We start from the raw sequence: 14450 nt of genomic DNA, 5'->3' as shown, positions 1-14450 counted from the left end.
GTGAAAACGACATACATAGAATCTTTAAGGGCGTTAAAATAAATTGGAATTTTTTTATGGCGCAAGATGGATAATTGAGTACTGACGTCCTTGTTAATGAAAACTGTCGAGAATAATGAAGGCATTATACTTGACTCGATAAGTTCTGAAAAATGAAGCTGATTGATGGCAGGTGGCAGGATTTGAAGGCCTAATATGGTCCAACTGGGGTAAATAAATGATGAATTTAAAGCCCTTTAAATCTAAGATGGTGAACGTTTCAAGATTATCCTTTCCAGGCTACATATTATGTTTTTTTCAATAACTGCCTGATTAATAACATATGGTATTGTACTGAAAGTATATTTTGGTAGTATTAATTATACGACGGCATAAACGAGGGACTGAAATATTGGTCTCAGAAAATCATCATAGACCGTTTAAGGAAATCAGCTAGCATCAGATAATAGCTGTTATAGCTTATTTTAGTACCTGACATAATCCTTGTAATTTAAGCAAATTGAACATTATTTAACAATTTAGGAAATAACCCAATGGCTATAATAAAATTAGGTTATAAATATTCATGTTCAACATATGTCTAGTTCAGAACAGTTTCCAATATAACATTCTTCATTTCTAAACTCGATCATTAGTGTTAGAATTGTTCTATAGGTCAAAATTACCTGGCCGAAATTGATAATTTCTTAAATTAATTATGGGTAAACCTAATTGAGCTGTATGAAATGGATCTGAAATTTCTACTCTCCGGATAAAATTACATATGGATAAGTAAATCTGAAAAGAGTGCAAATTAATAGGTGCGACGAACTGGCGCATGTATTATAGATATATATGCACAGTTCATTTTCGATTGGCAATTTTGTTTGCATTATTTCAAAAATCGAGAGAGAGAGAGAGAGAGAGAGAAAAGAGAGGACGGTTAGTCAGCACTAGCACTCCGACTCACAGTTGTATTTTAATTAATTTGTTTGTGTGGATACTGATAGAGGTGTGGTTGCTCTTGCTACGTAGATCCAACACGAGATCAAGAAGTAAAGAGGATTGCTTCTATGACTCAAAGTCTCTGTTGCACATCTAGTGGTAAATTTTATTTTGAATTTAATTTTACATTTGAATTTTGTTTCAGATTTGAACAATTAACTAAATTGAACTGAATTGTTGCATCTATAATTTATCATAATACCCAACAATTAGCTTCTTGTCCAGCTTTCATTTAATGTTGTACTTGTTAACTTATGTTCCATTTTGGTTCACTTGTGACCGTATAATTACATACATATATGTAATCATCCCATAATTATTCAAATGTTGCATAAATTACCCCTAAATTGTGAAATAATGCCTCAATCTGAGTTTCCGAGTTGACTCGGCCGATTCTTTCTAATTCATCCGACTCTGATTTCATGGTCAACTTACCGATTGAGCTTGTGATTCTGATTTTCCAAACCGTACTTGTGAGGTTTATATATAATTTAAATAACTATATATCATTTGCAAATTGATATATTTAATTAAGTAGGTATAATTCTCTATTGATAAAGACTACTGTAGTAATCTAGTTACCAATATTTAAAATTGATTTGCAAGGTAACTAGTGCAGAGATTGATTCAGTGGCTCAGTGCTAATCTTTTTTTTAGGGTAGCTTCAGTGCTTATCAGTTGATGAGCATGAGCATCGGATATTTTTCTTATTAAAAAATTCTCTTAGAGAGTACTTTTTACTAACAGCTGCATAAGCGCCCTCTAACATTACAAATTACAAATACATTATCTTATATTAAATTCAAAATTTGTTGTCATAAGTAAAACAACATGGTTTCAAGAGTAAAACGAACTTATAATTATTGAAACTTAAAGGATGGCCATATTGAACTTCAGCTGGAAAATTGGACTCTCCTTGATTCTTCTGACTGAGTATTGAGGCACGGATCAGAGAGTAAAAAAAGAAAACAACTTATAAGGCAATTGCCAACCATTGTCTTCAAAAGCTTCTAAATATAGAAGGAAAATGCTCCAAAAGGAACGGGGTGTTTTCTTCCAACCATTTTATATCCATAGTTATGCCATCAACCACTGGAAACTCATATTTTGTAGGCAAAGTCCTTTCAATCGAAGATATATCATCATCACTTAATACTGGTGAGGAATTTATGGAAGCATTTGGTGCTTTGTGTTCACCATTTGAGGTTTCTGATATACTGCTGTTGTATCCAGAGATAACACTGGTTAAGCATGACACTAGTGTGGCCTCTTCATCTTGTATCCTACAACCCATGGCATTTGTCGACAAATTAGATTCTGGTATTGATTTACCAGAAAAATCTAATATGTTTGGGTTAATTGTATATCTCGAGTTGGATGTGGCAATGCCGCATGTGTGTTCATCAAAATAGTTTACTTCAAATGAAGGCGGGTATTCATCATTGCATTGCTGTACTTGCTTAGCTGCCATGCAGCTTCGATCCTTGTGATAAGTGCATCTGTAATAGCTCCTGCATGCAAATGGTTGTTTTTAAAAGTTTGTTCCAAGAAAATTGTTTTGATCTTTGAAATCGAGATCTATAGTTCTAGACCATATATACCATTTGGTATCTCGTATCTTGAAATCAAAATTTTCAAAGCTAACCTTGGATATGTTTTATTGAGAATGATCTTTTGCCCATATTTTCTCCACTGGTAACCATCATGATCAGGCGTTGTTGTGATTTCCGTCCTTTTATTAGTATATCTCCTGCAATCGGTTGAAAATTTTGTCAAAACGAAGATAATAAGTTATTTTTATGAATTCTTCCCTAACAATTATAAAAACACAAAAAATGCTAAATTAATTACAAAATTTTATTATTCCGTTACCTTCTTTGAGAGTCCTTAGTAGACTTGTCATCTCTCTTCCTCTTGTTTGTTTCGGCACCTCCCGACGCTTGCAATGTTACCACTTTAGATCCAAGAAAGTTTGGATCAGATTTAGTCAAAAAATCTCTCGACAATGCCAAGGAGCGTGATATCTCATCAAAGATATTCCCCAGTGATGAATCGGTGTCATCTTTCAGTACTACTCCAAGGTGTGCTCGAAGCATTGCCGTCAGCTCACAGCCTTTTTCGAGCTCTTTTATTGCCTGATCGTGTTTCAAAGCTGGTGTGGCTTGTAATGGTTGTGCCATTTAGTTTCTTTTTGTTTTCGGTTAGTACTTGAGGGAACCCAGGGAACCCACTACTTCAAATTTATATGGGGGGCTGTAAGAATTAGTTTAGTTATAAATATCTTGTTGAAGAAGCATCTAGGTAGCTGAGGAGCATTTAATTATGTTAATTAATTAGGCGCTATTCGCTCGTCATGCATGTCGGGCCCATTTTGAACCTGGAAAAAATACCCCAATCATTTTGAACCTTTTGACTTTTTGTCTTGTAAAAAAAATGCACTCATGCATATCAGTGCACAGTGTATTAATGGTCGGGCGGGTACGGGTACCCCGGGTATACCCGGGCACGGGTACGGGTACGTCTCGGGTACGGATATGACGGGTACTAGGGTAGACGGGTACGGGTATGTCGGGTATTTTTTTCAAAAATCATACCCTACCCGTCCTATATCCGTACCCGTGTACTCTTGACGGGTAGGGCGGGTACGGGTATTTTTTTTTTTTTTTGCTTTTTTTTCTGGTTTTTTTCTGGTTTTTTTTTCGTTTTTTTTTTCATTTTTTTCCGTTTTCTTTCCTGGTATTTTTTTTTTCTGTTTTTGTTATGTGTTTTTTTCACTTTAAAACAATAAAATATAAATAAAAAACAGAAATTAAAATAGAATTTTAAAAACAGAAATTAATAAATAGAAATTAAAAACTGAATTTTAAAAACAGAAATTAAAAAACAGAAATTAAAACACAGAAATTAAAAAACAGAAATTAAAAAACAGAAATAAAAACAGAATTTTAAAAACAGAATTTTAAAAACAAAAATTAAAAAACAAAAATTAAAAAACAGAAATAAAAAAAGAATTTTAAAAACAGAAATTAAAAAACAGAAATAAAAACAGAAATTTAATAACAGAAATTTAAAAACAGAAATTAAAAAACAGAAATTGAAAAACAGAAATAAAAACAGAATTTTAAATGCAGAAATTAAAAAACAGAAATAAAAACAGAATTTTAAAAACAGAAATTAAAAAACAGATTTTTAAAAATAGAAATTAAGGGTTTGGGGGGAAATTTGAATTTGGGGTTTGAATTTGGGTCGGGTATAAGGGTACGGGTACGGGTAAGGGTAGACGGGTACCCGGGTAGGGTAAAGTCGGGTACGGGTATGGTCGGGTAGGGTATGGTCGGGTATTTGTCCAAAAAAATCGGTCCGGTCCGGTTTTTGCCCGTACCTGCGTACCCGAGTACCCGACCCCTACCCGGGCTCGAGCACGGGTACCCCGGGCAGCGGGCACGGGCGGGTATGGTCGGGTATACCCGTTAAGGGTATAATTAATACTCTATCAGTGCACCCTTTTATGTTTTCGTCTTGTTTAAATTTTTGAATATGTTAAATAGTTCTTTTAATTTATGTATTGTAATATATATACTTAGTTATCTTAAACACCATATCAATTATTTTAAAATATTGATAAAAAAGAGTTCGACCTTGTGTTTGTTTTTAAGGTTTAACTATTTAGGTGCGTTTGGATGAAGGCCTAGATTAGTTTGAATATTGAGCTAATTCAAATTTGAAATAATAAACTAACTCAACTTTTGGTTGGATTAGTAAAATAACATGCTAACTTATAAAAACCAAATAAAGAATAGTTTCTTTTTGCTAACTTAAACACATTCAAACATAAAATAGTAGTTCGGAATAGTCACTAATCCAAGTTAGTACTATTCTTTACCTCATCTAAACGTACCCTTAGTTTCAACCATATATATATATGTGGTAAGTTATAGGTTTGAAACCCGACCGTGGATATTTAAAGTTAGAAGGCTTGATCCCGTCTTTATCTCAAAAATTAGATATTTTTAACAAAAGTATTGGTCTTTACTATTTATATAATAACAAATTTCAAGAAAGGTTTGATGATAGTAAGAAATTAAGTTCAAATGACCATCTATATATGTCGAATTTTCAATTCTATACAATTATAAAATACTTCTTCCGTTATTGGCGGTTGAAAGTGCGTCGGAACTAAGCTAAAAGTGAAGGTTTTTATACGCAGATATTTTTGGAGGACTGTAACCCGAAAAACGTTACCTTTTCTCTTTATTTATTTATATATTTTCCATAGTGAAGCTATAGGTTGAGATAGTACAACTGTACAAGTGTACAACAGAGGGAATCCAGAATAAAGTATATCAATTGAACAAGATTCATGCACTATATAATGGGAACTAATAAATAAACTAAGAAATAATTAACAAATATATAAAAGCAAGGGCTAGCTGAGCAAATCCTTGCATGCATGATGCATGTGCATATATTTGACATGTACAAAGTACAAACTAGAAAAGCATTCAAGTCATTAAGCAACTGGTGCTCCCGAGCAACGAGGTGGAAATAACGCGGTTAATTTATACAATTCCCTCCAGTTGGTGGCTCCAATTTATGGAATTGACGCGTTTGCAGTACTAATAAACAGTTTTTATTTGTAGGTCAATTATTCTATTGTTGTTCTTTCCATTGTGCTAGCTAGCTAGTGATCTGACTTGTGAGGTGACATTCACTATCTTCTCTGGATTTTCTGAGTTTTCTGAGGTGAGATTAATTTGAGAATATTCAAGTTCTTTTACATTATCTTTTTTTTTTATTATGGTACGAGAGAGAGTCAAAATTCGAAATTATCCTTAATGGGATGAATTAGATGATTTCGAAATTCTAGTTTTTTCTTCGTGGAGATCAATAATTTATCCAATTATACTAAAATTAATTCCATGCATTTTCTTAATATAAGGTTTTTTTTTTACATCAAAAAATTTATATGTCAATTACTTGTCATTTATAATTTACAGAGCCAAATAAGACTGCATATACAGTCTTTTCATTTCAGTTGGATTCTTCTTAATCACCTCCAACAACGAAAATTCTATAATTCATTACATAAGTGCTAGATGTCGAGTAATGTGTTGATAATAATACAGTGATTTTTTTTAGAAAAATAAAACAGTGATTTTTTTTTTTTAAAAAAAAAAGTAAAAAGTTCCAAAAAAAAATGTGAAATTTGATCTCCAAGCACTTCAAATTGACTATTTAAACTTAACGTCAACACTCCCTCTCTCTCTCTCCCTCTCTCTCTCTATGCGTGTGTGTTAGACTATTTTTCAAGCGATAACACATTTTAGTCAAATCAGAAATGGTTGACTCAGGTCAACTTTCATTTGTCTTGCTCAACTTAGCTACGGCTCTCCTGCATTAAAACTTGTGTTGATTGTGGGGGACCTGTTGGTAAATGGTACTACAAGCAATGAACATAATGAAGCGGGGTCATAATCATAATAATTGCTTGAAGCTGAAATTGCTAATGATGTGAGTTATTATATTTTGGCATGTATATTACATTTCATTCTACACTATCCTTTGATGGATGGAATAAAAATTACATGTCATTTGAGAATATATATGTTGATTATTGACGAGCCTGATCAACAGCTTAATTTCCGAGAAAATATAAACATATCAGATCAATTGCAACCTGCTTTTTCAAAAGAAATGCAACAAAAGTAGATAATCAAGATCAAAGTCAAGGGATCTCCAAGTAAACAACATCTGGACTAGGGGTGTAAATGACACCCGTTTATCCGTTTACCCTATCCATATCGTATTCGATAAGACGGGTATGGGTAAGACTTTTTTTTCGTTAACTTATTGGATATGGTTATGGATAAGGATTTTTTTTTAGTTAGATAAATGGGGATGACTACGGGTAAATGTTATTTCGTACCCGTTGGGTAACAAATAATTATATAAAATAAATTATATCATAAGAAGAATATTATGTTAAACATTTTACTTTTTTATTTGAATGTTTTATTATTTAGTTAAGGAATTGAATTTGTTAGAAGAGATATTTGTGATTTTGATTTTTTTTTCTTAATAAAAAATTAGTACTTGGAATTAATTGCATATTTATATTAGTAACTGTGATTGCATATGTATGACATGATAAGTTTTGATGGTTTATTTGTAAAAATAATAAATTATTGTGTTTGTATTATTTGTTATTCGCCCACTACCGTTTCGTTACCCGCTAATTTTAACATGTATGGGTAGGATAGGGTAGGGTAACAAATTCTTAATGGGTATGGGTACGTAGGATATGGGTCAGGTAAGGTCAATTCTTAGTGGATATGAGTATGAAAATGGTTCCACCCTACCCGTATCGTAACCATATAACATCCCTAATCTAGACACAAGTACTACAGTTATTCCATGTGCGCTTAATTAATTACGTTTGAAAATACTGTTTCCTCACAACTAAATTATACATAAATTATGGGAACTGATGTGATGACTTATGACCATGTTTCCAAAAAAATATAAAAAAACACCTAGTAAATTATACATAATAAATACATAAACTGATCGATAGAGATCGATGTGCTTTCATGCATGATGCAACAGTCTTCTTACCTGTTCACATAAGAAAAGTCAGAGAGACCGCGTACCGTATTTATAGGCCCAAATAATTAATTTGCTGACTTAATCATGATGACGTTGCAAATTTATTCAATATATGACGTAATCATGCATCCAAATTATTCTTCTTTCCGAAAGCTAACTACTCGTAATTTCTCCTGTGACTGTGACTCTACACCCCAGTGGTACGCGGTATGGATAGCAGAAAATATGTGCAAATTAAGTGCTGGATTTGCTCACATTTTTTACTACAGTTCAAGTGAAAAAAGAAAATAGATTAATTGATTTGTGTGGTTTTGAATCGTTCTTTTTTAGGATTATTTTCCAAACGATTGGTAAAGATACCCAAGTTAATGTTAACATCAGTGAATTGGAGGAATGAATAATATGAAGATACTTAATGTAGAATCAAGAAGATATTAATGTAATTGACATTTTCCACATTTTCAAAAAGGCATTTTTTCATTAAAAAAAAATTCTCGAATTAGGGACTTTTCTTCTTAATCTTATTACTAAACAGAAGTTATAATTAATATAAGCAGAGTATTATTTAAATGTTGAACAAAATATATTCTTGCACATATTAAAAAAAAAGTTAAAATATTCGAATGAATATTTATGAATGGATAGCTTTTTATTGCAAAACCAGCTATATATATAAGAAATATAGAGTGTATATAAAACCTATTACTCCTGTGGTTTTCTTCTAGAAATTATTAAATAATAGAATTGTTGCAATCATTATACTTTTATTTTTTATTCTTGCAGCTGCCTAAATAACTGAAATTCAAATTATCATGCCTAGAAAAACAAAATTATTATTTTAGCCATTAATTTGATATTATTTTCTATGAACAATTTGACTTTCATCCTTAATTTGTTTGCTTTAGTCTTGATTTATATAAAGATAGTAATTAGTTTGAACAATTTTAACCATAAGAGAACTTTTTTGTGTTATCTTCTGCAACTAAAGAAAAAAAATATAGTAAATTAAAAAAATATATTGAAAGAAAAACATTAATACAATTATGAGCATTTGTTTATGTTCTTCCATCTGTACTTCTCAATTGATATTGAATAATCGCTTTAAGGTTAAACTTCAACATATATGCCTGTACACTAACTCCTGTACTTTACTGTTTTTAATATCAGTGCATGTACTATTGTATTCTTAACACTTCTCCATATTCCTCAACACCATATGCACTTAAATAACAAGAAGAAATTAAAATTCAAATTAAGAGAAAAGAATAGCCTCACGATAATGAATGTCTTAATTATAATAAGCTAGCACACATCCAAGTTGAAGTCTGATTTCCCGCAACTCAAAATCTGAAACTCTTTTTAACCAACTGTTCCCATAAACTACTGAATATCTTACCAATTATATCCAAATTAATTCAATAGAGATTCATATAAATGCTGATCAGTCTCCATACCAAATTCCCGCAGCATGTCGAAGTCCACAGATGATGGTGCGCTATGATGCATTTGTCGTTCATAATCTTCAAAACTTGCAGCTTTTTGACGGCCCGCTCTAGTTAATATATCTTCCTTAGAGAAATTACTAGAATCAATGACAATTGGTGTGTGTTCACCACTTCCTTGATTGCATGTGTGACGGTTATAGTAAATAACGGAATACACCGGTGGGTCCGTGGAGCCATCCTCTCGTTGTATCGTCTTCGTCGCTTGGCATTTTTGTTCTGTGCTGTAGGTGCATCTGTAGTAGCACCTGTTAAATGTAATGAAATACAATAAGATGTGGCACACAATCCAAACACTCCTTTGTAAAAGAAAATAAAGTGCTTTGAAAATTCTCTAAGCAGTGTTGTCAATTTGCAAAAAGAAAAAAAAATAGCTTATGAAAATTTCAAAAAATAGCAAGATTAATTACGAGAGGATGAAAGAATTCATGCCTTTCATGTCTGGAACCATTTATGTTCTTTTCTCCATACTTCCTCCATCCAAGGCCATCGTAGTGTGGAGTAGTTGTAACAACGGACGCCTCGATATTTCTTCTGGTTCAATGGCAAAACAAGAAGAGTTACTTTATTCCGAAACTCCTTTAGACAAGCACAGAAAATTGGAAATTACACATTTATATTTGACTTGAGGTACTATCTGTAAACTTTGTTTATAAAAAATAACTTCAGCAAAAGAAAGATTGCATCAGCCAGGAGCTTATTAGTCAAAACCGAATAAATGAAAAGATGAGCAATTTACTGCCAAGACCAGAACCCGAAAACCTAATATCTGTAAACACAAATAGAATGAATTACATTTAAGAAAAACATCAAGCAAAACTTCATTTTGCACTAAACGTTTCCCTTTAATTGACATGTCTAGTGTACCTTTTCAAATTAACTCCCTGATTATCTTCTTCTAGCGAATGCTTCTTCCTCTTTTGGCTTATGCTGCGGGATGCATTGCAAGTGCACTGCAAACCGGAAAGCGCATTGTATAGGCTACTGTGTAACCCATTAAACAGTTTGGTAACCGGCTCTGAAGTAGCGGCAAATCCGAGAGCATCTCTAAGTTGATTGGTGAGTTCTTGGCCTCTCTTGATTCCTTCAATCGCCATTCTGTGGTCACACTGGAGATCATTCATGGAGCAAGATGCATCTTTTGCCATTCTATTCAATAGGCTCATTCATGTTTGGTGCCGGATTGGATTGGTATATACGGTTCTGTTGTATAGCAATATCAATATTGTGTTTCCTTGTAAATCACTGGTCTTTTCATGGAAATTGTCCTGGTCACACTGGTTCTAAGAAGTAATCTTATCTACAATATTCTCTCAGAAAGTGGACCCTTCTGTTAGGCAAATCTCATAGTCCTTATTTCTAATAGTTAAATGACATATTAAATAACATATTACATGACATACTTTTTTTTATCTTTTTGACATATTTTCATAAAAAATTCAAATAAAATGATATATTAAATATATATTAAATGACAAATATTATTTCTTAAATGATATACAAAAATAGAAGAAATGAAGAGTAGAACTAGGGTGTTCTTAAGCTCACCAAAGTGTTTGGTGAGCTTGACTCCAAACTCTATCAAATCGGTTTCAAATGATGAATCCGAACCGTTGGAACCCGCCTATTTTACGTGTGATGCGTCTACATGTGAAATTTTTAAACTTTCGAATTAGTTTAGTATAAAGTCAATTGGTCAAAATTAGAAGGTTAATAAATTAATTTTAGTGCATTCATTTTTTGAACATGTTTTGACCACTTGACTTTATACTAAACTAATTCAAAAGTTTAAAAATTTCACATGTAGATGCATCACACGTAAAATAGGCGGGTTCTAACGGTTCGGATTTGTCATTTGAAACCGATTTGATGGGTTTTGGAGTCAAGCTCACCAAATACTTTGGTGAGCTTAAGAACACCCTAGTTCTACTCAGAAATGAAAATATGACCAATCAATTCAAAAATTAATAACAATTAAAAAATAAAAATAAATCAGAACCAATCAGAAAGATGATACAATTTGCATGCAGAGAGCAAGTATGGTGAGTGCGTGCTTAAATTAATTTAGACTTCTACATGTAAAATAACATAAAAATTATATATATGCATAGAATCATTATATTTGATTGAAGGGCTGATATTCAATCTGAAATTTCATATGTTAATTAAAACCGTTGGTGCATTAGGACATTGACGTGCTTAATATAATAATGGAGATGTCTAAAATAATAATAAAACAAAGTTTTAATACCACAATTTTTTGTGCCAAGAAATGCAACAAACTATTTTTTTTTTTTATTTCAAGATTTCAAAACCAAATATTAATCACAGACGATTGATTTTGATCATTTCCATTGAAAAATGCATGCATATAATATTCAATTTTTTCTTAGTTTATTTATACTAGATCAAGTGATTAAAAAATGAAAGAATGTAGTGAAATATGATTTATTTATTCTAATGCATATATTTTTTTAGAGGAGGGATTGAATTACACTCTTTTTTGGTGACACCGGATTACACTCTATATTTTTAAAGTCCAAACAGTCGATCCAAAATGTTCAACATGGTGGATTAAAATGTGCTTGCATATCAAATTTTACATTTTTTTTTGAATTTTTTTACTATTTATTAAAATGGGTACAAAAATTCAATGGTCTGAATATAGCGATTTTGTTAAATACTTAATAAATAGTAAAAAAGATCGAAAAAATGTAAAATTTGATCTGCAAGCACATTTTAATATATCCATTATATTGAACGGTTTGAATCGAGTATTTGAACTTTGAAAACTTCATCAATAGAAAGTGTAATTCGGTGTCACCAAAAAGATGTAATTGGATCCCTCCTCATTTTTTTAACCACTTAATATAAATGAACTGAAATTATAAAAATAAAATTACGGGCAAGCATCTCTTTCTATTGTGATTTGTGAACATGAACAAAATCAACAGTTTAGTTTTAAGTAGAGAAGGACATGTTGCGGGCTTATGAGATCCAAAGTAATCAACACACCATTTTTATTAGATCTGTTTGATAACTTAACGGATTGAGAGGCCCACGCAGTTCAAGATTGTAAAACATTATTGTAATTGAAAGCCCACTATGAGAGAGACCAGCGGTTCAAATTTAAATTAGTAATGAAAAAGGAGGAATACTAGCTGATTAGTTCCGAAATTTTTATTTTTAACATTTAAGAAAATGATAAATAAAAAAACTACGAAATCTGAGAAATTATATTTTTAATGCGGACACAACGTGAAATTGTAGCCAGAAATTGAATTTCACGTCGATCAACTTTTTACTTTTTCTCTCCTGCCATCCGCTACAAAATAAAATTTTGTTGGTCCCATTTTTTCTAGCCAATAAAGGAGCTCATTTTCAAATTGAAACTCAAAGTTGGTGCAAAAAATATATATACGTGCCAAAAATAGAATTTTTTCCAGATTTTGTGATTTGTTTGTTTTTTTTTATTGGTAAAAATAAAAATTTCGGTGATTAGTTTGAGGGTAGTCATAATTAAAATATTTATAAACTTTCCTTAACATATAAAATTATTTAATGTTTTATTTTTCTAATAATTAATTTGGTTACATTTTGGTTCACTTGTGAGGTTTATATATAATTCAAATAAGTACATCATTTGCAAATTGATATATTTAACTATTATAATTCGGTCTAAATCAAGTCTACCTTAGTAAAATCCAGTTAAAAATTATAATTGATTTGCAAGGTAATGAGTACAGAGAATCCATATATACATGAGAGTTCTCTAACATTACAAATATATTATCCAATATAAAAGTAATAAAAAATTGTTGTCATAAAATAAACAAACAACATTTTTTTAAGAATAAATTAATCTGAGTATTGAGGCAATTGCCAACCATTGTCATGAAAAGCTTCGAACTGGATATTATCTTGTTCCAACATAGTTATGCCATGAACCACTGGAAACTCATCTTCTCTGAGCAAAATGCTTTCTATCAAAGATACATCATCATAGATTGAAACTGAGGATTCAATGGAAGTCTTTAGTGCCTTGTGTCCACCATTTGAGTTTTCTGATATACTGTTGTTATTATATCCAGTAATAACATTAGTTAAGCATGATATCAGTGTGGCCTCTTCATCTTGTCTTCTACAATCCATGGTATTCGTTGATATATTAGATTCTGGTATTGATTTACCAGAAAAATCTAATATATTTTCATTAATTGTTGATTTCGAGTTGGAGATGGCAACGTCGCATGTGTGTTCATCAAAATAATTCACTTCAAACAAAAGTGGGTGTTCATCATTGTATTGTTGTACTTGCTTAGCTGCCATGCAGCTTCGATCCTGGTAATAAGCGCATCTGTAATAACACCTGCATGCAAATGTTTATTTTCAAAGTTTGTTCCAAAGAAATATATATGTTTTGATCTTTAAAATTGAGATCTAGACCATATCATTTGCTATCTGATATCTTCTAAATTTCCAAAGAAAATCTTGAATCACTAACCTTGGATATCTTTGACTGAGAATTTTCTTTTGCCCATATTTTCTCCACTGATAACCGTCATGATCAGGCATTGGTGTTATTTCCGTCCTCTTGTTATTATATTTCCTGCAATCGGTTGGAAGAAAATTATTTTTTGTTATTATTTTTTCACTAATAATTATGATAAACACAAAAAGTGATAAATTAATTACAGCATTTTTTTTAAGGTTGGCGACAATTGGTTAACGGGTATATTAATTAAAAGAAGTTATTTACAGTGGTTCTAATTAATTACAGCTTTTATTATTCCTTTACCTTCTTTGAGAGTACTTCAACTTGTCATCTCTCTTTCTCTTGTTAGTTTCAGCACATCCTGACGGTTGCGACGTTACCAGTTTGGAACCGAACAAGTTTCTATCAGATTTTGTCAGAATATCTCTCGACAATGCCAAGGTGCGTGATATCTCTTCAAAGATATACCCAAATTGTGAATCAGTGCCATCCTTCAGTACTATTGCAAGGTGTGCTCGAAGCACTGCAGTCAGCTCGCAGCCTTTTTCGAGCTCTTTTATTGCCAGATTGTATTTCAAATCTTGTGTGGCTTCTAATGGTGATGCCATTTTCTTTATGTTTTCGGTTAGTAATAGTTTTAAGAGGAAACCACTACAACTAAGACATTTATAAGGGAGGCGGTAAGCATTAGTTTAGTCATAAAAATTGTTGTTGAAGAAGCATCTAGGCAGATGAAGGAGCCAATTATTTCAGTTAATTATGCGCCATTTGCTTGTCATATTGGGGCCCATATTGGACCTTTAAAAAATTACCCAATCAATTTTTAGATGGGTACTTAAAGAATCGAATTTCTTATCTTTGAC

The 14450-nt window shown here is 31.8% G+C and overlaps 3 protein-coding genes across 3 annotated transcripts in view; 1 reads left to right on the top strand and 2 right to left on the bottom strand.

The window, feature by feature from the left end:
• LOC144574849 (Nucleic acid-binding, OB-fold-like protein) overlaps positions 1-4646 on the top strand; it is a 100400-nt gene extending 95754 nt beyond the window's left edge. Inside the window, exon 13 of the mRNA XM_078324933.1 lies at positions 4632-4646. The gene's annotated coding sequence lies outside the window, so the exon portion shown is untranslated. The remainder of the gene's footprint in view (positions 1-4631) is intronic.
• On the bottom strand, positions 1852-3205 carry LOC144574829 (WRKY DNA-binding transcription factor 70-like). Its single transcript, XM_078324910.1, has 3 exons — positions 2857-3205; positions 2630-2734; positions 1852-2495 (listed from the first exon to the last, which is right to left on the bottom strand). The coding sequence occupies exons 1-3, from the start codon at positions 3162-3164 to the stop codon at positions 1985-1987; spliced, it is 924 nt and encodes a 307-aa protein (XP_078181036.1). The 5' UTR covers positions 3165-3205; the 3' UTR covers positions 1852-1984.
• A 4208-nt stretch (positions 4647-8854) lies between the features above and the next one.
• On the bottom strand, positions 8855-14195 carry LOC144547910 (uncharacterized). Its single transcript, XM_078296596.1, has 6 exons — positions 13891-14195; positions 13597-13701; positions 12980-13461; positions 9960-10257; positions 9525-9626; positions 8855-9340 (listed from the first exon to the last, which is right to left on the bottom strand). The coding sequence occupies exons 1-6, from the start codon at positions 14193-14195 to the stop codon at positions 9001-9003; spliced, it is 1632 nt and encodes a 543-aa protein (XP_078152722.1). The 3' UTR covers positions 8855-9000.
• Positions 14196-14450: the final 255 nt, after the last annotated feature.

The sequence above is a fragment of the Carex rostrata genome, chromosome 2 (genome assembly GCF_964058835.1).
Source record: "Carex rostrata chromosome 2, lpCarRost1.2, whole genome shotgun sequence".
NCBI classification, from domain to species: domain Eukaryota; kingdom Viridiplantae; phylum Streptophyta; class Magnoliopsida; order Poales; family Cyperaceae; genus Carex; species Carex rostrata.
Note: the sequence above shows the minus strand (reverse complement) of the source record. Positions and strands in the feature narration are given on the sequence as shown.

Bases quoted from the DNA above. Each gene is read 5' to 3' on its own strand.
- LOC144547910 (XM_078296596.1), bottom strand. From the start codon at position 14,195: ATGGCATCACCATTAGAAGCCACACAAGATTTGAAATACAATCTGGCA. The intron at 13,462-13,596 runs GTTAGTGATTCA...ATTTGCATGCAG, and splicing joins CTCAGTCAAAGATATCCAAG to GTGTTATTACAGATGCGCTT. The intron at 9,627-9,959 runs GTACACTAGACA...CCATTGAACCAG, and splicing joins CAGGGAGTTAATTTGAAAAG to AAGAAATATCGAGGCGTCCG.
- LOC144574829 (XM_078324910.1), bottom strand. From the start codon at position 3,164: ATGGCACAACCATTACAAGCCACACCAGCTTTGAAACACGATCAGGCA. The intron at 2,735-2,856 runs GTAACGGAATAA...AACCGATTGCAG, and splicing joins ACTAAGGACTCTCAAAGAAG to GAGATATACTAATAAAAGGA. The intron at 2,496-2,629 runs GTTAGCTTTGAA...ATTTGCATGCAG, and splicing joins CTCAATAAAACATATCCAAG to GAGCTATTACAGATGCACTT.